The sequence below is a fragment of the Leucoraja erinacea genome, chromosome 3 (assembly GCF_028641065.1).
Source record: "Leucoraja erinacea ecotype New England chromosome 3, Leri_hhj_1, whole genome shotgun sequence".
NCBI lineage: Eukaryota > Metazoa > Chordata > Chondrichthyes > Rajiformes > Rajidae > Leucoraja > Leucoraja erinaceus.
Genome location: NC_073379.1, coordinates 14,602,134 through 14,626,155, shown reverse-complemented (window position 1 = coordinate 14,626,155; position 24,022 = coordinate 14,602,134). Strand labels below are relative to the sequence as shown.

General features: G+C 40.3%; 1 protein-coding gene across 7 annotated transcripts in view; it reads left to right on the top strand.

The window, feature by feature from the left end:
- fcho2 (FCH and mu domain containing endocytic adaptor 2) overlaps positions 1-24,022 on the top strand; it is a 156,117-nt gene that overhangs the window by 63,204 nt on the left and 68,891 nt on the right. For all 7 annotated transcript variants that reach the window (XM_055632157.1, XM_055632159.1, XM_055632158.1 and 4 more), the window contains exons 9-15: positions 3,875-3,919; positions 8,340-8,412; positions 11,458-11,482; positions 13,605-13,664; positions 19,171-19,338; positions 21,766-21,777; positions 21,893-21,917. In XM_055632157.1, the coding sequence (XP_055488132.1) occupies positions 3,875-3,919; positions 8,340-8,412; positions 11,458-11,482; positions 13,605-13,664; positions 19,171-19,338; positions 21,766-21,777; positions 21,893-21,917 (408 nt within the window). The remainder of the gene's footprint in view (positions 1-3,874; positions 3,920-8,339; positions 8,413-11,457; positions 11,483-13,604; positions 13,665-19,170; positions 19,339-21,765; positions 21,778-21,892; positions 21,918-24,022) is intronic.

Here is a 24,022-nt window from a genome sequence, read left to right as displayed (position 1 = left end):
TCTAGATTCTCCATCAGGTGAAAGTTAACCTTCAAAACCCAGGAAGTACAGCAATAGTCTGTACAATTTCTCCTCTTAATTGACGCTTTGAAACCCAAGTATTTATGCCTTTTCTAAAGTGTAGTGAGCAGCACTAATCATAACTCCCAAGTTTAATTAAACTGGGGTATTGTACAGTCGAATTTGTTCAACATAATCTACCATCAGATACTAATCCTCTTAACGAATCTGACATTATTAGCTGTATTCCTTTAATCATTTGCTTATATTCCTTGAATCATTTAATCGCTTTCTACATCTATCTACAACACTTCAATCTTCTTCTTGCGTTTGAGGCAGCAGAGGTTATGTAACGCCCTCCAGGTGCTGTAGCCAGTTCAATGTGCTGTTGTCGAGGGCCGTGAGGTCTACCCCTCCACAGCGCAGTCCAAAATGATGTGCTGCGCTCTTTGCTCGTCTGCTCATTGAAGGCTGTCGATCCAGAAGTCCACCAGACTTGTGAACTGTTCCCACCTGGCCTTGCGGACATTCCACCTCTTCGCAGATTTAGTTGGGACCAGCTCGATGGAGTTGTCCGGGATAATCATAGATGGACGTTGTTGTGATTTCGGGAAGTGATCCAGGATTATATGGTGTGGGTAGACAAAAATGCTGGAGAAACTCAGTGGGTGAGGCAGCATCTATGGAGCAAAGGAAATAGGCAACATTTCAGGTCGAAACCCTTCTTCAGACTGATGTGGGCATGGTCCATTCAGGTTTGCAAAAGCCAAGTCAGGGTTGGTAGTGGTGTTCCACCTGTCCGGTTGTTTTGGGTCGTACAGGATTTGAATGCCAGTAGCTGAGGCCCAGTCTTCTAGTGCAGCGCCATCTGAGTTTGTTGAACGGTAGCCCCAGGTGCTGTTGTGGCAGTTAAAGTTCAATAATCCAAGTACGTTATGGGAAACACTTCAATAATCCAAGTACATTAAGGGAAGGAGGGTAAATAGAGAGTGAATAGGGCCTCTCAGAATCACTGTGTGGAACCGCAGGAGATGGGCAAGGTCCTTAATAAATATTTCTCCTCTGTTTTTGCCATGGAGAAAGAGGTGAAGAATTGGGAACCTGGGAGAGTTAATGAAGATGTTTTGAGGACAGTCCGTATTATGGTCAAGGAAGTGGTGGAAATCCAAAGGCATATAAATCTCCCGAACTTGTGGTATGTTTGTAGAGCAGAGGGATTTAGGAGTGCAGGTACATAGTTTCTTGAAAGTGGTGTCACAGGTACATAGGGTGGTAAGGAAGGCTTTGTTCTTCAGGTCTCGACCTGAAATGTCACCCTCTCCCTCGCTCCAGAGATGCTGCCTGTCCCGCTGAGTTACTACAGTAGTTTGTGTCTATCTTCGGTGTAAACCAACATCTTTCAACTCAAGAAGGCTTTCGGTACATTGGCTTTAATCAGCCATGGTATTGAGTAAAGAAGTTGGGATGTTATGTTACAGTTGTACAAGACATTGGTGAGGCCTCATTTGGAGTATTACGTTCAATTTTTGTCACCCAGGGAAGGTTGTTAAACTAGAAAGAGCAGAGAGAAGATTTACAAGGACTTGAGATCATGAATTATAGGAAGAGGCTGGGCAGTAGGACTTTATTCCTTGGAGGCCAGGAGGCTGATTGGTGATCTTATAGATGTGTATAAGATCATGAGAGGCATAGATAGGGTGAATGCATAGAGGAGGGGTATCAAGGACCAGAGGACATAGGTTTAAGGTGAGAGGGGAAAGATTTACTAGAAATCTAAGGGTGAACTTTCTCACACAGGGTATATGGAATGAGCTGCCAGAGAAGGTAATCAAAGCAGGTACTTCAACAACATTTAAAAGATATTTGGACGGGTACATGAATAGGAAAGGTTTAGAGGGATGCAAGCCAAACGCAGACAGGTGTGACTAATGTAGATGGAGCAACTTGATTGGCTTGGGCAAGTTGAGCCCTAAAGATCCAGTTTCTGTCCTGTATGACTCTAATGACTTTATAACACAGTATTAAGTCATCTTGCACTTGGCTTGTTAGCTTTTTGCTGTTTAGAAACTATTCCACTTATTCTAGATGTGAAAGCACTGCCCTTATATCTGGCTGGATTAAATGTATTTTCCCATAACTTTTTCCAATTCTGTAATTTATTGTAATAATTTATGCACCCATATTCCCTCCTTTTGATGTTGTCTTTATGTCACCTCACTTGGAAAGATGGCTTTCTTTTTCATCATCAAGGCATAATTAAATGACAATTTTTGAAGCCGCAAAATGGATTTTTGAATTTATGTAGTTACCTTGGAATTTCTATTTCGTAAATAGTAAATGGCATTTTACAATCTCCAATCTAAAAGAGAACATTGGAACAATATATGTAGAAATGAACTGCAAATGCTGGTTTAAACTGAATAGACACAAAATGCTGGAGTAACAGCGGGTCAGAGTAGAGACCCTTTTTCAGAATTTAGCATATCTGCCATGTGAATTACTCCAGCAATTTGTGTCTATGGTGTAAACCAGCATCTGCAGTTCCTTCCTAGCCATGTTATTTCTCAATTCTATTAAAAGTCTGAGATGGAAATTATCTAATCCTCATAGATTGTCATTGTCTGTGTCATTTATTTTCCTTCCTTAATAATACATTGCACTTGTGAATTTTAGCTAGACTCCATTCTTCTTTAGCAATTTTTGGAGAGATTGTTAGCATGCTACCCTCTTCCTCTACAAGCCAATCAATACGTTAAAGTATTATTCGGATTTTCTGACATTTCTTTAACGTTTACTGTTATTAGTTTTTAATGGGCTTGTGTTGGTTCAAATATACTCTGTTCATATAAAATTGAAGTGGTGCACACTGTTGTTTTTGATATCCTTTTAATATTTATTTACATGCTTTTATATTTCTTACCAATTGCAACATCCTCTTTTTAATTCTGTGTTTATCTTTTTCATTGCTCATGGCTATGTTTCATGTCAACTGGAAAGTGTTTTAGATTATTTTCTGAACACTTCCCTCCACTCTGATTTAGTTTTGATTCACTCAATTTATTCCAGAGAGTCTGTTTTATTCTGTTGAACCACTATGAACTTAATTGCCATTGTTTTAAGAAAATATGGGATTGGTAATAACTATCAACTGTGGAATTCGTTTGGTTTGAAGCTGTAAATAACAGCCAGTCAGCTTTGATTCGCGGGCGGATCTGGTTGAAGGTGCGGAGGAAGGCCTTGCAGGAGTCTGGGGCTTATCTGGATCGTGAATCATTCCAGTAGACCAAGCGCAGGTGGCCCGGACTTTGGTCTTTGGAAATGGTGCCAAAATATGGTCACACCTGCTTGTGTAAAAATGCAAAAAGAATTTCAGTGTGCATTTGCATCTTGGACAAATGAAGTTCTATTTAAGGCCTTAACATTTAGTTGTGGTCTGAAAGCGAAGGGAACTTGCCTTTTCTGAACTATTCCTACTTGGTGAACTTATCTGAGAAAAGCTAGATAAATAACTAAGGGCTATTGCTTCTGGGTACTCTTTCGATTAGATTGGTTGTTTGGTCTGGAAACATATTCACCACAGTTTTATGCCTTTCTGAATAGATATAGAGGGTGGAGATGATCCTGCTCACCTCATTTGTTGCTTCTGCCCAGAACTAAATAATCTCTTAAAACAAAGTAGAAGATTTTTGGGCAAAAACGTCATTTAAAAGTTATCTGATTCATATTGAAGATATTCTAAATGTATAAGATATAAAAATAATCAAACATTAAGCATCTCTCCATAAAAAAAATAATCTGACTGCTGATTTGGCATTTTACAAATTTCTGGTGAAATCTGCAGAAAAATATGGTTATTCTTTTCTTTTTGTTTCAGGTTCTGTTGAATTTGAAGAATGTAACGTAACCAATGCTTTAGAAGGTACATTTTCTACTTTTGTTAAATATAAACATGTTACTTAATTCCCCAAAAATAAGGCGATCACAAATTTCTAGGTTAATTTTGAATGTGTTAATGTCATATAGTAATAAGGAAAGATTTAACATTATTACATGTTTAAGAAAGAACTAGATGATGGAAAAATAAAAGGTAGACAAAAAGCTGGAGAAAATCGGCAGGTGAGGCAGCATCTATGAATCGAAGGAATGGGTGACGTTTCGGGTCGAGACCCTTCAGAATGACCCCCTCTTTCATTTTACCCATCATCCTGTTTTCTTTTATATGGCTCTCCACCCCTCCTACTATTTCACTGCTCTTCTCCATATCTTCTTTTTTCTTCCCGTCTCTCTGTTTTCATCCCCTTTACTTCCTTCCCTGTTACTCACAGCTTTCCCTCCTATCTCTCTCTTCTCTCCTTCTCTCGCTCTTTCTCTACACTTATCTCTCTGTTCTCTCGCTTCACTTTATTTTTCTCTCACTGCTCTCTTCCCTCTCTCTTTCTGCTTCTGCTCTGTTTTCTCCCTACTCTCCACTCCCTCTCTTTTTGTTGTACTCCCACCTGTGTCTCTGCTCTCCCTCTACTTCTCCGCCTTTCTGTCTAATTACCTCCCCTTTTCTTTGCTCACTTTCCCCTCATGTTGATTGATGCTCTCCCCCCCCCCTTCCCTGCCCTTTCCGACTTTCTGTTCTCTTCCCTCTTTTTCTGTTCCTCTCTTTCCTGTTTCATGCTCTTTCCTCTTTTCCTCTTTCCTAATCTCCCTCTTTCTTTGCTTTTTTTCCCAAACTGTGTTCTTCGCTTTTGCTGCTCCTTCCTATCTCTGCTCTTTCCCTCCCTATCTCTTTGCTCTTTCCCTCCCTTTTTGCTTTTTTTCATCAATCTCTGCTGCATTAGCCCTTCACTCTCTCCGCCCCTTCATTCTCTGCCTGCTCCTCTTCCACCATTCTTTTCCTCCATGTCCTTTACCTCTTCTTGTCCCTCTCTGCATGCTTTTCTTCACGTTTGCTCTCTTCCCTTTCTTTGAGGTATATCACTCTTTCCCTGTCCTTTTATCTATTTGTCTCTTTTCCCTGCTCTTCCTTTCTTTACCACCTCTCTTTTACTCTCTATTCCATCCTTTCTCTTTCTCACCACTCTCTCAAAGGCAAAACATTTTCCTTGGAGCATTCAAACTATTAGTTTCTATTATTAATAATGTTGCTCTTTATAATTTGTTCACATGCATACATTGATGATGTTGATGAGTCATAAATAAGGTGTTTATAAAGCTGCTACTTTTAAATCCTGCCTTGAACAAATTCTCTTGCTCTCCACCAAGCCAGAGATTTATTTTAACTGTCACAATAAGCTTTCATTCACTTTCATCTTTTCTTCTTACATAGTGCAATAATATACTGAAACACTTTACCTAATTCATCTTACTCATGAAGATCTCATTAGTTTAGTTTAGAGATAGTGTGGAAACAGGCCCTTCGTCCCACTAAGTCTGCACTGCCCAGCAATCCCTACCCATTAACATTACACATCCTACACATACACCAAGCCAATGAACCTACATACCTGTGGGAGGAAATCGAAGATCTTGTAGTAGCAATGTTACAAAATTTTGAGATTTAAAAAATCAAGTCTGCAATTTATCCCATCAGATAAAGCATAACAATAAGTTTAATTTGACACCTAATTCACTTTCATATCTCAAGTAATAAAAAAGTTATGGCCATTTTCATACTCGGAAATTAGCATCTTGTTCCCTATTGATTTTCTATGGACATAACAAAAAAGCTGTGATCGTGGACAGTCAAAAGCCCATAACCTTCTTAAAAATTAAGAGAACTGAATGAAATTTTCAGTTATCATAGATTGAAGCATTCTGAAACAAATATAAAATAATCTTACTTGGATGACCTGAAATTAAAGCATATAATTAGTTAGTTACCCAATTGTAGCTAATTTCAAACTTCAATCACTAGATCTAAACATCTATCCATTTCTTAATAAATGATTAACATTTTTAAATAGCCCAAGTGTCCAAATAATATTCACAAATAATTCACAATAAAACATGATTTTTAAATCTCATTTACATCAATTTATAGGCCAAATGGAAGGAATTTAGTGTTCATTTGCTGTAAATTAAAGTCAATTTAAATCGGTTTTCTAGTGGGTTCCTGTGAACGCGCTGGTTTAGAACGTTCACATTGCGCTGGATTTGTGCCCTCAAATGCCCAGAAAAATACTGCGGGATATAAAGAGCCCAAAATGAACTACTCGCTATAGAAAACTTTATACACAGGGTTATATACAAGCCCCATTTAATGTAAAAATAAGGTACATACCTTTAATTGTTTGCTTTATAAAACCCTGGGGCTGCGAGAGGTTGCGGAGTGAGAGAGTGATTTTTAAACTACTATAAATATTATACAAGGCCATAAAAACTAATAATACCTTTTACGACGGGGTCTTTCAGCGATTTTCCGTTAATGATTTACTAGGCTGAACATTTTCGATTGGAACAGCCTAGTAAAAATCGCGTTTTAAACCCGCCCCCTCTAAACAGCGCCAAAATCGCGCACACGGGGTAGGGCAGATGCTCAGCCACGATTCAGGTAGATTTTGTAACATACCTACTTGTAGAAAACCCACGCGGTCATGGGGAGAACATACAAACTCCGTACAGACAGCATCTGTAGTCGTGTTCGAACATGGGTCTCCAGCACTGTAAGGCAGCAACTCTACCGTTGCGCCATCGTGCCATCTCATTCTTTATGTATTCTCTCTATACCATCTTTTCAATTCTTCCATATCAACGAAACAGGGCTAAATGGAAAACGTGACAAGTTTGGAGTTTCCTTTTCTTCCTTATCCTTCTTCACTTCATGGATGTTTTCCATTCTCCTACCCATTTCTTTCTCCTTCTCTTCACCATTTCTCATGGGTTCTTAGTCCCACCTTACCCTTTAAGCCTGCACTGAAAAGGAATAAAACCATAATGGAGATGGATGGCTCTTGGGAGAGATATGGAGAATTATTTGAAAATAAATGATACCTCTCCTATTTAGGAAGTGCATATTTTGGCATGGGTAGCAGGCATGTGCCATCAGGGTAGGCAAGGTAGGCACTGCCTACCCTGACTAAAATTCTAAAATGATAATTATTAAATATATATAGTAAAGGCACGGGAGAATTATGCCTGCCTAAGAGATCGATCTCTAAGGTAAGCATAATTCTCTGTGCCTTTCATGCGCTGGGTACATGTAATACGGGAAAGTGTGTGCAGCCCCCGTGCCGTGGACTACTGCTTCAAACCGTCAATTTCAAGCAGAGCTGAAGGCAACTGAAATTCTGCCTTTGCAGCGTGGACTGTGTACTGGGGGGGGGGAGAGAGAGTTCCTTTCACAGCGTTTGTGGGGAGTCTGGCCAGCGGTAAAGTTGCGGGAAGGCAGGAGCGTTGCGAAAGAGGGGGTCGGGGATCATGCCAGAGCAATCAGCTCAAGAGCGGTTCAGCGGGCGATGGAAAACAGGACAGCGAGCAGTGGAGCTTACTCCATGTGTCAGTGCGAGTAACCTCAATTAGTCCCTTGTTTGCGCTGACACAGGAGTGTCCACTGCCCGCTGTCCTGTTATCCATCGCCCGCTGACCCGCTCCACTCTATGATCTTTGCTCTTGAGCTGGTCCCCTCACTGTTCAGTCGGCGAGCAGTGCCAGAGGTGAGCGGGCTGGCAGAAGGCGCTGAGTGCCACCCCAATGCTGTGGCTCCGCGCCCGGTGCGCCGTGGCAGCGGTGAGTCAGTTGCTGGCATGATCCCTGACCCCCTCCTTCTCAACGCACCTGCCCTCCCCGCAACTTTACCCCTGGCCAGACTCGCCACAAGCTGTGAAAGGAACTCTCCCCCCAATTGGTCCCTTGAACTAGTATTGTCATTTAATAAAATCATAAATGATTCCACTTGTCCTGGTGTGCTCCCGTTTCGCCCCACCATCTCTCCACCTGCCGTCACCCCACCCCCCCCCCCCCCCCCCCCCCCATTCAGTAATTCAGAATGCAGGAGATTTGGAAGCCTCGGGCAAGTTGAATTGTCACTTTCTTTATTTTTATTCTTTATTTTTACGGCGAGGAGAACAATCTGCGCAAGCACGGTTTAAGATTTTTACTCACAGCATGTGCCTGATGCATAAGGCAGTTTGAGATGGATATGGGTCAACGCAGGCAGGTGAGACTAGCATAAATGAGGCATCTTGATTGACATAGACAAGTTGGGCTGAGGGGCTAGTTTTCAGTGCTGTATGATTCTATGACTTTATTAAATAATTTGGATCTTAGAGGACCAATTGCTTTTTTAGAACTTGATAGAACAAGGTTTTTTCTTGTTGGGTTGAGTTTGCAAAATGATATTTCCAATGCAGTGGTGAAGAAGTCCAGAAGGAAAACTCTTGGAATACCTGGACGAAAGAAAAGAGACAAAGATACGGATTCAGTGTAAGTTCATGTTTTTAATATTTTTTGTGCATATTCCAACTGTAGCATATAACTCATCAGTTTATTGCAGCATATAAATATAGCATATTGAAGCGGAAGTGTGTTTTATGGCCAATTGAACTCGTTCTATCATTCGATGGTCATAGCTGAACCTGTACCGTGTCCACTTTCCCCTCCAATTATCACATCCGATAATATCTTTAGTTTCTAAAAAGGTTCACTCTTGATCTTAAACATACCTAACAAAATAATATGCACAGCCCTCTAATTCAGGGAATTTCAAAATTGTATGCAAAAAAATTGACCACAACCAAAAGGAGTTTCTTCTCATTTTGGTCCAAAATAATTGACCCTAATCTTGAGTCTTTCCTCCCTCGTTCTCCACTCTCCACTTAGAGAAAATAGAGTCTTGTCATCTATTCTGTCAGTCTCTTTCAGAATGTTTATCTCAACGACATGCTCAGAGAGGATGGTGAAGGTTTGTTAATTGCAACTGATTTATCAGGAGGAGAATTAATTGATGAATGAGTGGTGACAATCTCAGCTGGGAATGTGAGATACAAAACACTGCAGCCGCTGTAGATTTAAAGTAAAAATTGAAGCTGAAAATATTCACCAGGTCTGGCATCTGTGGAGATTGAAAATGGAAATGTTTATCAGAACCACCCAGTTCTCATACAAACTGTAAGGCTGTTGTGCATATAACAAAATCATTTAATTCAGTTGAGTCCTGAAGATTATAATGCATTTGGTTCATAATTATTTATTATATGCACTTCTCTGCAGTCCTTATCTCACAGCTTTTCCGCATCTACCCATCTACCCCCCCGCCCCCCCCCCCCCCCCCCCCCCCACCCCACGCCAGGGTTATTCCTGCTCCCTCTTCTCTCTTCCAGCTTTCTCCCCACTTCACAATCAGTCTGAAGAAGGATCCCAACCTGAAATGTCACCCATCTATATTCTCCCAAGATGTTGCTTGTCCCACTGAGTTACCCCCAGCACTGTCATTTTTAGGTTAAAATCTCACCTTTTGCTGTTCGAAACAGTCACATGTGCCATGAGACATTGCTTGCCTCTAATCAGCTGATGCCTGAAAGCTGTTGAGATATTGCCACATCGCTAAATTGCCAGTATGACATACAAGCACTTTCTAATTCCAGTGCGCATTTCAACTTGAACTTGTAACGGAAGCGAGGGAGTCTTTCAGTTAAGGGCCTGTCCCACCAGCATGCGACTGCATGCGTCTAGCGCGACCAAACGTGGTCGCTTGAGGCATACGGCCTCGCAGGGCCGGTCCCACTTCGATCGGCGGAGGCGTATGGAGTTGTGCGGGGCTGGTCCTGACATTGCACGGGGCTCCAAAAATCTTGAACTGTCCGAAAATCCCGCGCGACAGCGGCCTGTCGGCCCGCAGCTGCATTGAGGCCGTACGCAGCGCCTCGACAGGCGTACACAGCGTCTTGACGGCATACGCCTAGCGCATGCCATTGTGTGATGACGTCACTGCCTGACGCCATGTGATGTCCAAATTCAGTCAGCCCACCTCCTGCCCAGTTGATTGGTGAGTTTGACGTCGGGACCAGCCCCGCACAACTCCATACGCCTCCGCGGTTGGAAGTGGGACCGGCCCCGCGAGGCCGTACGCCTCAAGCGACCACGTTTGGTCGCGCTAGACGCATGCAATCGCATGCTGGTGGGACAGGCCCTTTAGACTTTTTTAAAGATTGAGTGAGAAAAGCAACCATCCAATCATGGGCATTTTTACTCTCACAGTTTGTCCTTTTAAAAATCTTAACTTTCCAGAGCAACATTGTGATTTAGTCAGTCTTTTGTTTCTCTTTTATGTGCACGGCTGCCCAGCCAGTAGCTGTCTGTCTCTTCATCTTTTTATTTTTATTTTAGTTAGTTAATTGCTTTGTTTGGAGGTCTAGACTTTTTTATGTGGGGGGGTTGGGGGGGGGAAAGGGGAAGGGGCAGGGGGAAACTACCTTTCAGGGTCCCTACCTGGTCGGAGAGGCGGCTTTTCTCCAGGCTGCAGCTTCGACCCGTCCTCGCGGCCTACCAGCGGGCCTGGAGCGGCGTTTCCTGTCGACGACCGCCCAGAACCTCGGCTTCGGCGGCGGCACAGCGCTGGAGTGCTATCGCGGAGCGGGCGATGCCTTGCCCGGGTTGCCGCGCTGGAGCTGAGACCGCCGGGTAAAACATCGCGGAGCTGCGGGACTGTGGAGCGACCAGCTGCGGGCGGCGGCGCTGAACTTTACACCGGGAGCCTGGGATCTCTAGATGAGATCGCCAGTTGTGGAGCTCCAACCGGCGCGGCATTGTTGGCTTCGGAAGCCGCGGCCTCCAATGCGGAAGCGGCCGTTCCAGGGTTTCTAGGCCGCTGGGAGGACTCTCCCGACGCCGGAGCAACATCAACCGGCGAGAAGGGCCTGGAACATCGGGCCTCCATAGAGGCAACTGTGGAGGCCTCAATGGGCCCGACTATGGGTGAACTGGGGTTGGGGACTGGACTTTGTGCCTTCCCTCATGGTGGGTGCCATTGTGGGGGGATGTTCTTTGTGTTTAAGACTCTTATTGGTGTTATGTCTGTATTTTTTTTTGTGTGCTGCAAAATGGTAAAAAGCATTTCACTTCACTACACCTGGATGTATGTGAATGTGACTAATAAAATACCTTTGATACCTTATGGAATTTGATTTCAGAATTGCAAATTAATATCCAATTTTCCTAAAAAAGTATGAACCATTACATTTTGTACAGTTTGGTTTGAAAAATATTAGGTTACTTAGGTAGTTGTCAAACAGCAGCAGAACTTTTCTATATGTAGCATGGCAAGTTGATTTGAAAAAAAACTGACACAGCATCATGGACAGTATCTGAAAGCTCATCCAATGCAATAATTGCCTTTATATTTGAAATTGCAAATTATTCTATTATAAATGTTAATGATTGTGGGTATACGTTAATTAGATTTGTTTTATGTATTCTTTATTAGAATATATACAGTGATTATAATTTCACTTTGTTTGATTCCTCCAACAGGGAATCTCCAGATGCTGATTCAGTTGTAAGTAAATCAAGCAAAAGTAGAAACATGATTGCTTATTCATAATTCAATGTAATTATTTTTATACCCGTGGACATTACATTTCATTGTAAAATAATGATGAGATGAGCAAAACTATCAGGATTATTTTTCCTTCTTTTGCTATTGTGGGCATTGTGGATGGACTTGAGTATAGTTGAGTATAGGAGCAAAGAGGTCCTTCTGCAGTTGTACAGGGCCCTGGTGAGACTACACCTGGAGTATTATGTGCAGTTTTGATCTCCAAAATTTGAGGAAGGACATTCTTGCTATTGAGGGAGTGCAGCGTAGGTTCACGAGGTTAATTCCTGGAATGGCGGGACTGTCATATATTGAGAGAATGGAGCGACTGAGCTGGTTTGCACTGGAATTTAGAAGGATGAGAGAGGATCTTATTAAAGCATGTAAGATTATTAAGATATTGGACACGATAGCGGCAGGAAACATGTTCCTAATGATGGGGGTGTCCCGAACCAGGGGCCACAGTTTAAGAATAAGTGGTAGGCCATTTAGAACGGAGATGTGGAAAAACATTTTCACCCAGAGAGTTGTGAGTCTGTGGAATTGTCTGCCTCAGAAGGCAGTGGAGGCCAATTCTCTGGATGCTTTCAAGGGAGAGTTAGATAGAGCTCTCAGAGATAGTGGAGTCAAGGATATGGGGAGAAGGCAGTAACGGGGTACTGATTGTGGATGATCAGCCATGATCACAGTGAATGGCGGTGTTGGCTCGACGGGCCGAATGGCCTACTCCTGCACCTATTGTCTATTGTCATGTGAGATTGAGATTTCTGACTGTTGTGATATTTGAAGATTGATCAGGTGTGGCTGAATGTTTCTTAAGAGGCAAATACATGTATAGATGTGGAAGAAGATAATTTTATTCCATAGTTTTGAAAACACTGCTGAAAAAAACTATAATATTAAAATTAATGAACATGCAGTTCACGCTATAATCTTTATTGGATCCTCATGGCAATACAAGTTACAGGAAATGTGTAGTTGATTACTCCCAGTACTTCAAATTAAAGGTATTAGAACTTCAATTATTTGGAATTGTGTGATTAATCTGTCATAAGTAGCACATTGAACTGAATGTGAGAACTTGGCTGCCAGGATAAAGTGAAGTTATTTAATTGTGACTTGATTGTCAAACGTTTTTAAGAACATGTGTTTTTAGTCTTTTGATTTAGATTGTTTTTAATTGATTTGGAATGCGAAATTAAGGACATTGACATAGTAGCTTTGATAGCCAGAGAATCTGTGACCTCGACCTCCCTGATGATTGTCTAGGCCAGTGATTCCAAACCTGCGGCCATATGGCCCCCAAGGGGCCATGGCAAATTTCAGGGGGGCCACAGAAAAATTTGGAGATTTAGGGGGCCACAGGTTCAATGAAGGGGGCCACTTTTTTTCTGCTAATAATGTCAGGGGGGGGGGGGGGGGGCGCACAGAAAAATTAAAGAGCCCAAGGGGGCCATGAACTAAAAAAGGTTGGGAACCGCTGGTCTAGGCCACTCCCTCACCAGAATCAACCTCCTAGCAAAAGACTACACCCTGGACTATGTTGCAAGAAACAGTATGGTCCAGGATGCAAAGGATCAGCAAACCCATAGCAGCAGAAAACTGTCCCAGCCTTTGAATGCAATTCAGTAACATATATTAATAAGAAGCTTGCTTCTTTAGAATAAATATACTCAGTGCAAAAAAGTGTTTTCTGATATTCTCCTGTTGTAGTTCACTTAGGAATTGCCCTGAACCAAGAAGTCCACTTTATGCTGTTGATCAGGACATGATGTTTGTTTTTCTAAACTTTGTTAGTCAATCGTTTCACAAACTATATTATTTGTTATTTATTTTGTAAAGCTCCTAACCTTAACTCAAGAAAATAATTTGTCTGATATATTGCATTTCCTATTTAAGAGATAATACTTTGTATTAGTTTTCCTGATAAAATAGCTTTATTTTATGCCCAGGTTAACTAATTTTAGTGGTGTGATACTAAGTGGCAGAGAGCCTATTGGAAATACAAATACAAATGTACCTTGTTAACCATTGTTAACAAATGTACCTTTTTGACCATTATATCATTCTGTTTCTTCATTAGAATATACCAGAGGTGGACGAGGAAGGTTTCTGTATCAAGCCAGAAGCGAATCAAACTAATATCCTTAACTTGAACGAACCAATTTGAATGTTATTTCAGTATTATATTCAGGCAGCTATTGTGGTGCATAATGCCTACAAGCAACTGTGATATATTGTGTATGTCAGTCAACAAACTGCTATTCAGAGTAAAATTAATCAGAAAGTACAATAGACAACATTTTCAGAAAGAGTGAAAATGTTAACAACTTGTACTTCAAATCATCATCAAACTCTCGCGCAAAGGGTGGTAGATGTATGGAACAAGCTGTGAGGGGGTAGTTGAGGCAGGTGCTATTCCAACGTTTAAGAAGCAGTTAGACAGGTACATGGATAGGATAGGTTTGGAGGGATATGGACCAAGTGCAGGCAGGTTGGACTAGGGTAGCTGGGTCATGTTGGCCGGTGTAGGCAAGTTGCGCCATAGGGCTGTTTCCACACTGTATCACTCTATGGCACTACAGTGCCCTCCATAATGTTTAAGACAAATACTCGTCATTTCTTTATTTGCCTCTGTACTCCACAATTTGAGATTTGTAAAAAAAAAATTACATGTGTATAAAGTGCACATTGACAGATTTTAATAAAGGCCATTTTTATACATTTTGGTTTCACCATGCAGAAATTACAGCAGTCGTTTATACATAGTCCCTCATTTCAGGGCTCCATAATGTTTGGGACACAGCAAAGTCATGTAAATGAAACTAGTCATGTTTAGTATTTTGTTGCAAATCCTATACATGCAATGACTGCTTGAAGTTGTGATTCATGGACATCACCAGTTGCTGAGTGTCTTCTCTGTTTATGCTCTGCCAGGCCTGTATTGCAGCCATCTTTAGCTTATGCTTGTTTTGGCGGCTCGTCCCCTTCGGTTTTCTCTTCAGCATATAAAAGGCATGCTCAATTGGGTTCAGATCGGGTGATTGACTTGGCCATTCATGAATTGAATAATTCCTAAAGAGTGTTTCTGATCTGTCAGACAGGTGTTTGGGGATTTTTCTTTATTATAGAGAGACTTATTCTGTCTGGGAAGGTCTTCCTTGGCCTGCCAGTCGTTTTTCGATTAGTAAGCTCATTAATGCTTTTCTTAATTATGTCCCAAACATTGATTTTGCTAAGCCTAAGGTTTGGCTGATGTCTCTAACAATTTTATTCTTGTATCTCTGTCTCATAATGGCTTCTTTGACTTTCATTGGCACAACTTTGGTCCTCGTGTTGATAAACAGCAATAAAAGTTTCCAAAGATGATGGAAAGACTGGAGGAAAGACTAGGTGCTGAGAGCTCTCGTATACCTGCATTAAGGAGGCATTTAAGCACACCTGAGCAATTACAAACTCATGTGAAGCCATGTGTCCCAAACATTATGGTGCCCTGAAATGGGGGGACTATGTATAAACACAGCTGTAATTTCTACATGATGGAACCGAAATGTATAAAAAATACCCTTTAATAAAATCTGACAATGTGCACTTTAACCACATGTGATTTTTCTATTACAAATCTCAAATTGTGGAGTACAGAGGCAAATAAATAAATGATGGGTCTTTGTCCAAAACATGATGGAGGGCACTGTAATTCCCTGGGAACACACACCTGCAAATAAATCTTGGCCATGAAATAGAATTTACCAAATTGTGTACTTAAAAGCTATTACTGAATTTATTTCCACAATTCTTTTCAGGTAAAACTTTCCAAATGGTAAAAAATACTCTCAAAATTCCCCCATCCCACCCCCCTAATGTATCCTCAAGTTCATTTTTAATTTTCCTGTAATCAGGATTCTCTGATTAGTACTGCCATAAGAATCAGTTTGTCCTTAGATATTCTTTCAATGGTTTTCACAATTTTGAACACTTTGACCAGGACCTGTCTTAGCGATGTTTGCTGTAGGAAGAGCAATCTGATTTTGTTTCTCCATTGAAGATTTTCCATTTGATAGCACGCTAGTAAATGCCCCCCCTCTAAGGCAGTGACACCTTTCCGAAAATGTGGTCTCCTGAACTGAGTAAAATATAGCAGCACAGGACATTTGGTGGAAGGCTGATCACATACAACAACAACAAATGTAGATAGCATTGCAAGGTGACCTTAAGCAGCTCTGAGCTGAATTGGCCAGATCTTTGACCTCTGCTCTCACTGTAAAAGGGAACAATTTGAGTAGGATCTCAGACTGCAACAGTAAGGATTCTGGCATTGGAAAGATCGTAAATACAGTTGATCTAAGATAGGAACAGGCAATTATTGCTTCTTGGTCATAGTAACTGTCTTGCCACTACACCTCTGCATCCTGCAGTGTCCAAAGTATTAGGCTGTTGCAAAATGCTATAAGCCTCTCAAATCACATGTGTGCAGACACATGATGGCACTGGTCTGAGCTTCCATTGAAGAAAAATATCATTTGCCTCGACCTGTGCAGACTGGAAGCTGATATATTGGCTGTCAGATGCTGCATTATGGTTGGCTCCACAACCATGTTGGAAGTTATCCACCACTACCATGCTGGAAAAAAGAGGACTTGAGCATTCAAAACTCTGCACAAGGTTGGCATTGCATCAACATCAACCTTGCACAGGTTGGTGCAATTTACAACAATATTCTTGGTGATAGTTGGGTAACAATTCTCATTCCTGATATCTAAAACTACACATATAGTAGATGCACTTCATATGTTCATGACGCACATCCAATCATGTTCAAAGTGCTAAATGAGAGCTTAAGATTACTTAGCAAATAATTTTGCTTACAATAACTATTTGTCTAAAATTCAGCATTGTGCTTCTTTTATAACTGTTAAGCATCAAAGGAACTCGAGATGGTAGTAGGTCATATGGACAGATGACCATGTTTTGCCATTCACCAAGTTTGTGACAAATCCTGTGCCTTGATTACTTTCCCACTAAAATCCACTTCCTCTAATTTCATTGTTAACCAAAAACATTGCAACTTCAGCCTTCAATATAGTCAATAACAGAGCACCCCCAATACTCTGAGGTAGAGAATTCTGAAGTTTTATTATCTTCCTCTTTAAACATCTCAGTCCAACCCTATATGCTGATGGTCTGGAGTTCTAAAACTTTCCAACTATGGAAACAGCCTTTCTGAATCTCTCACAGGGATCTCCTCTTCTTCTCAATTTGAAGGGTGAAAGCCCAATCTTTCTGTAGAGGATAAGTATCGCATGTTGCCCTAACGCCAAACAAATGTGATGCTCTTGAGCACACAGATGAAAACTGCACATAATACTCATTCCAGTGATTCGCCAAAGTCGGGCACAATTTTGTTGCTTTTAATATTCCAGTCTCTGTGTATGAAAGGGTAACTCACTGCTTGCCCTATTGTTTGGTCTTCCTGAATGCTTATCTTCCTGATTTCATGAGCTGGAACACTAAAAGCTGTCTCTGTGCCAACACTGGTCTTGGCAATCTAACATGCCAACATTCACTAATTCTCACAGTTTTTGAAGCTGCTTTTCTGTTCTTATACAGTACATTCAGAAAGTATTCAGACCCCTTCACCTTTTCCACATTTTGTTACGTTACAGCCTTATTTTAAAATTGCTTACATTTTTTTTAAATCATCAATCTACACACAATACCCCAGAATGAGGAAGTGGAAAACGGGTGTTTAGAAATGTTTGCAAAGTAATTAAAAAGAAATAACTGAAATATCACATTTACATAAGTATTCAGACCCTTTGCTATGGCACTCAAAATTGAGCTTCGGTTCATACTGTTTCCATTGATTATCCTTGAGATGTTTCTACAACTTCATTGGAGACATCCAGTGGCAAATTAAATTGATTAGGCACGATTTGGAAAGGTCCCACTGTTGACAGTGTATGTCAGACAAAGGAATTGCCTGTAGAGTATCCGAAGCAGGATTGTATCGAGACACAGATATGGGGAAGGGTATAAAATAATTTCTGCAGCATTGCAGCTCCCGAAGAGCATAGTGGCCTTAATTGGAAGAATTTTGGAACCACCAGGACTCTTCTTAGAGCTGGCCGCTCAGCCAAACTGAGCAATCGGCAGAGAAGGGTCTTGGTTAGGGATGTGACCAAGAACCCGATGGTCACTGACAGAGCTCCAGAGTTCCTCTGTGGAGATGGGAGAACCTTCCAGAAGGACAACTATATCTTCAGCACTCCACCAATCAGGCCTTTATAGTAGATTGGCCAGACGGAAGCCACTCCACAGTAAAAGGCACATGACAGCCCGCTTAGAGTTTGCCAAAATGCATGAGAAACAAGATTCTCTGGTCTGATGAAACCAAGATTGAACTCTTTGGACTGAATGTCAAGCGTCACGTCTGGAGGAAGCCAAGCGCCGCTCATCACCTGGCCAATACCATACCTATGGTGAAGCATGGTGGTGGCAGCATCATGCTGTGGGGATGTTTTTCAGTGGCAGGAACTGGGAGACTAGTCAGGTTTGAGGGAAAGATGAACGGAGCAAAGTACAGAGAGATCCTTGATGAAAACCTGCTCCCGAGCATTCTGGACCTGACTCTGGGGCGGAGGTTCATCTTCCAACAGGACAACGACCCTAAGCACACAGCCAAGACAACGCAAGAGTGGCTTCATGACAGGTCTGTGAATGTCATTGAGTAGCCCAGTCAGAGCCCGTTTACTTGAACCCGATCAAACATCTCTGGATGGACCTGGAAATCTGTGCATTGATGCTCCCCATCCAACCTGACAGAGCTTGAGAGGATCTGCAGAGATCAATGGGAGAAATTATCCAAATACAGCTGTACCAAGCTTGTAGCATCATACCCATTGGACTTGAGGCTGTAATCGCTGCCAAAGGTGTCTCAACAAAGTACTGAGTATAGGGTCTGAATACTTATGTAAATGTGATATTTCAGTTATTTCTTTTTAATCACTCTGCAAAAATTTCTAAACCTATTTCACTTTTTTATTATGGGGTATTGTGTGTAGATTGATGATAAAAGAAATGCATTTAATCCATTTTGGAATAAGGCTGTAATGTAAAAAAAATGTGGAAAAGGGGGTCTGAATACTTTCTGAATGCACTGTATGAATTTATATACATTTTCTCCATATGCCACTTTCCTGCTCACCTGCTTAATCTGCCTATATCCTTAAGTAGACTTGTCATGACTTCCTCATAGCTCATTTTCCTAGCTCGCTTTGTTTTATTAGGATATATGGATATGTTTTATTCCTTTTTGGTATCAATGCCAAATTAGTACGAGTTGCTTAGTACATGTGTCAGAGGTTATGGGGAGAAGGCAGGAGAATGGGGTTAGGAGGGAGAGATAGATCAGCTATGATTGAATCGTGGAGTAGACATAAGAAGTGATGCAAACATTGAGCCCGTGTGGGAATATTGTGTAAAGTATCAAGTGGTTGAGCTATGGCCATAGAGTAAAGCGTTGAGTGGTGATAAACAAATTTGATCCATTCATCCTCGGAACAATTACCTACCTTCAGCTCAGATTTAAGGCTGCAAGCCTATGCAGTTATATTTGAATTGCTTTTCTTTTCCTTAACTGATGCAAACATGCCAAAGAAAATAATTTCTATTCATCAAGCGACTCGGGCTCTGATGATGACGAACCCAAAAAGTTCCACGTGCAAATTAAGCCCATGCAACCTAGTAATGATACTAACCACACATTAGAAGAGTTGAAAGCTTCCATCGGGAATATCACACTTTCTCCCTCCCCATCCGTAAGTATTACTTTGTGCTTGTTCATTAATATTTTAAATAAGGATCAAAGTTAATTTTCTGCTAAACCTAACAGTATACTGGCATTCATTCCACATAGGTAGTGTCTTTTCTGGATCTTGTTTCCACAAATGGAAGCCAGAGTTGGAGATGGTGACCAAATCTTCCAAGATGTGCTCATAATTGCTCAGCAGATGTATTATAAGATGCAAATCAGTAATTTGAAATAAATACGTAACTTGCTAATAATCTTTATGTGAAAATGTGAAGTGAAAATTGAATGTTTAACATTTTTGGTGCTTGCTGTGTTGGAATTTATTATGATTAATTAAAGTCAAAGATGAAATAGCTTGATTTAAAAATGCACTCTGAAATGGCTTAACAAGCTACTCAGCAGTGAAGTACAATGATTCAAGAACCCAGCTCACTGGTGACTTATCAAGAGATGGACATTAAATTCTGCTCTTGCCAGCAATACCCAAACCCAAAATGCATTTAAACAAAAGTCTTATCATAATTTCAGTTCTGAAAATGATTCAATTTTTTTTAAATACCTGCTATTTGTTATTTTCAGTGAGCTCGTTGGGTTCTCTGTCACCCATCATAAAGGAATGTCACCTTACACCTTTCAACTCATTAGTGCTTCTGGCACAAGCCGCCCAAAGATGATCAGAATATCAGTAATTTCTCTTTCTATGTCATCAGCCCCTACCTTTCAAAATGGTGTAGTTTAAAGGAGGTGGAAATTGTGTAATTCAATTAAACGATTCTCCATATTTGGAGACAGGTCTGGTTCTTAAAACAAGTAAGTTGTTCATATTAGTCTAAGCAAGTTATAATTATGCACCTTTTACTTATTAGCTCAGTGGATTTTGTTATGCTGTGGAGAAATGTGAATGAAGAATGGAATTGCAGGATTAATACAATTACTTGTTAATAATTAAAACAATTTTATGTATATTAGATGTTAATATAAACTGAAAATGCTTAATATTAAGTTACATTTGTTTGACCTGTGTAAGAACAAGAGTAGATTAGTCTGTTCCTCCTGCCTGTTCTGCTACTCAATAATATCACATTTAATATTTTCCCTCGGCAGTGGTTTCATGCAAACACCACAAAACCTTTGATTCCTTCAATACATAAAAGTGTATTGATCTGACTTGAATAACAGTGATCGAGTCAGTGACAGTGCCAATGACTGAGCCTCCAGTAGCCTTTTGGATAGTGAATTTCAAAGGTTAACTATCACTCCAAAGACGTACAGGTTTGGAGGTTAATTGGCGTGTATACTTGGTATAAGTGTAAATTGTCCCTAGTGTGTGTGGGCTTGTGTTAATGTGCAGGGATTACTGGTCAGTGTGGATTCGGTGGGCCGAAGGACCTGTTTCCGCGCTGTATCTCTAAACTGAACCAGAAACAAAATATCTTTTCATCTTTGTTCTTGTTTTAAGACTTTGTCCCTTAACTCAACAATTTATTGCTAAGATCCTTTACCCTTTTTGGTTTGTTTCTTTCCCTTATTTTCTTGCCTTGTAAAGGACCAACTGGTTCATTATTCTTAATTGAAGATTAAAAGTGTGTTGAGTACTTATTTGCATATCTCTAAATAAAAGTGTTTGGACCATCATATGAGTGCAACATCAAATATATTTTGACCACTTGAAAGCTGCTAGAGAGGCTCAGATTTGGCTTTTAATCATGACTGGGCAGGTGCTTAAGACAGCAAACCTGGGCTGAAGTCTCGACTTTTGCTCCACTCCAGCCAAGTGCTATTACTGAGTTACCTGCACTGTGTCACTCAGGATAGTACACACTTCCTTAGATTTTCTGGTACCGAGACCTGTAAATCCATCTGGATCAGCCTAAAGGGGCTGACTGAAAGCAATGGGTAAAAATGGTCGTGGAGTGGACAATAAATGAAATCTAATTTCCTTTTGTACTTGATTTATTTCAGATGATTTAAAGGTATATAGTAGTTTTTAATTATACCCATGTTTTTTAGTGTTTTAATCTATTTTAAGAAATTGTGAATTTATATCTTTAAATAGTAATTTTATTTTTCAGTGGTGTCTGTGTGTTTAATATTCACAAACATTCAATTTAAACCACAGCTTTGATAGTGGTAAGCTCAGAAGCTAGACCTTACCAGGCTGAAAGTAACATTCAGGGACAGAGTTTGTTCACTGACTCTCTGTGAGAAGCCAGGGCTTGCTTATCAGTGGAAGACGGCGTCTGCAGGCATGCTGTAAAAAATGATGTACATTGAGAGCTGGTGACTGATGAGCTTTGGCATCTTATCAATCAGCAGAAGATCCCTCCCTTCATTTTAGAAATCTATCTTTTGATGCAAATGTTTTGTGCCAATGTCATTCCACAGATGAGTATTTGACATTACCTTTATCTTTCTGTTTGCATGCTGACATCAGAGGCATAGTCCGGTAAGTATTTATTTCATCTCTGAATGATCGCTTGATGAGAATTTTCTTGGTGATAATTTTTATTTGAATTGTAGTTTTAATGCATTTCTGAACTAATTTTGTTTTGCCACTTTAGATCGCAATGAAGAGAAATTCATCGAGTAAGTATGATTATTAGATTTATTTTATTCAAGTAAATGAGAATGTATTTCATTTTCTGTATTTTACAACTATTTCAGTTGGCAACTATTTTACAGTGATATTTGATTTATTTATGCATACAAAATATTTGTCTTTATGCTGATAGGTAATTCATTGCAGTCAAGGAGGATTGAGAAAAAAGATGCAATTTCCTCCCTCGCTTTAAAGCCAGGGACACTCTTCATCAGGGCTTGTAGGGCCTGCCAATCGAATATTTCTCAAACTTCTTCTTTATATACTGTATATTGGTTTGTCTCAATCTAGTGTGCAAACAGTTGCAAAATATTCAATGAAAAATAAGAATCTTACCAAATCTTCTGCCTCCACAAATTATCGTCACTATAGGCCCTTATATTTCCTTGGTTTCTTCTCACTCTTTATGTATTTATAAAATAAATTTGGATTTTCTTCAACATCACAGTATTCTTTCATGCCCTTTATTTCCCTTTCAGTTTTATCTGCGCATTTTTTACTTTGTGAGGCTTTGTGCATTCTTATGTTTTTGGTGTCTGACACGTTTCTCTTTTTTACCATTTCTTACCTCTGTGGATCTTTCTATCCAGGAGAATGTAGGTTCTGCAGTGTTACCCTTTTCCCTATGAGAACGTATTTATTCTAAACAATTTGAATCTATTTCAGTGCCATTGCTCTGAAACTGATTTGCCTTCCAGTAGCAGTTTCTGGTTCAATTTTGAAAAATTACTTCTTCAAATGAGAATCTTTTCCAATACTACATTAAATCTAACTGTACATTCAAAAGTACACTCCCACTGATATTCCTTCCAACTGCTCAGCTTCATTCCCTAAAACGTGGTCCAGATTTGACCCCTTGTGCGTTCAGTCAGCTTGCTACATATTGGCTAAAAACATTGGCCTGAATGCATCCTGTCCCCTCTATATATTGAATAAGCAATTAGATATATTGCTCTTAGAGCTATAAGAATCAAAGGATATCATGAGAAAACTGGATCAGGGTACTCAATCTGGATCCCGACCCGAAACGTCACCTGTCCATGTCTTCCCGAGATGCTGCCTGATCCACAGAGTTATTCCAGCACTTTATGGCTTTGTTTTGTAAACCAGCGTCAGTAGATTCTTGTTTCTACTGAATTTGGATGATTGGCCATGATCACATGGAATGGTGGACCAGGCACAACAATCAAATGGCCTACTCCTACTCCAATTTTCGGTTTTTATAAGAGGAGGCATGGAGGTGCTATATAGGTATAAATTGGATAGGTATATGGACGGGAAAGGAATGGAGGATTATGGTCTGAGTGCAGGTAGATGGGACTGGGTGAGAATAAGTGTTCGGCACGGACTAGAAGGGCCGAGATGGCCTGTTTCCGTGCTGTATTATATAATAATTATATGGTTATATAATCCATTTTCTGAAGGTGCAAAATAAATTTACAAACATGACAGGTAATAGAACAAGCCAGTAATTGTCTTTTTGTAAAAGAGAAAGCTTGGTAAAAGCAAATACTTGCATATTTCAGTTGTCAGATATATTGAGGTTTGGCAAACCCGACTGGCCATTTTTGAACTGGTGGAGTAGGTTAAATCAGACACTGGCAACTTTAAAAAAAAAACATTGATTCAGCATCTGAGATAAATCTGTTTCCCAGCCAGTTAGTGGTTGGGGTTGAGCTACATCATTCATATAACATAGTCACAAATAACTCAATAAGAAGGGTAGAACATGATATTTAATACCACAATGAGTACTTGAGACAAATACTGACGCTGATTAATGGGAAGCTTGATAAACATTAAAAATAATGGAGTAGAAGGTTAATGCGACAGAGGTTAACTGAAACGAGGTGGAACAAATCTCGAGTTAGTTGTACCAAATTGTCTGAGTCTATTGCACATTAATATAATACTGAAATTAACTAATGAGAATAATGTAATCAAAATTGCCACATGAAAATTAAAAGTGCATAGAATTTCAAGATTTTTGATTTGGCAAATGCAGCAGAATTTTACAAATATCCACTGTATGGATATATATTTAACATGTCCTCGTTAAAATGTTGAAGAAATAAAGCACTTTAAACGTTTT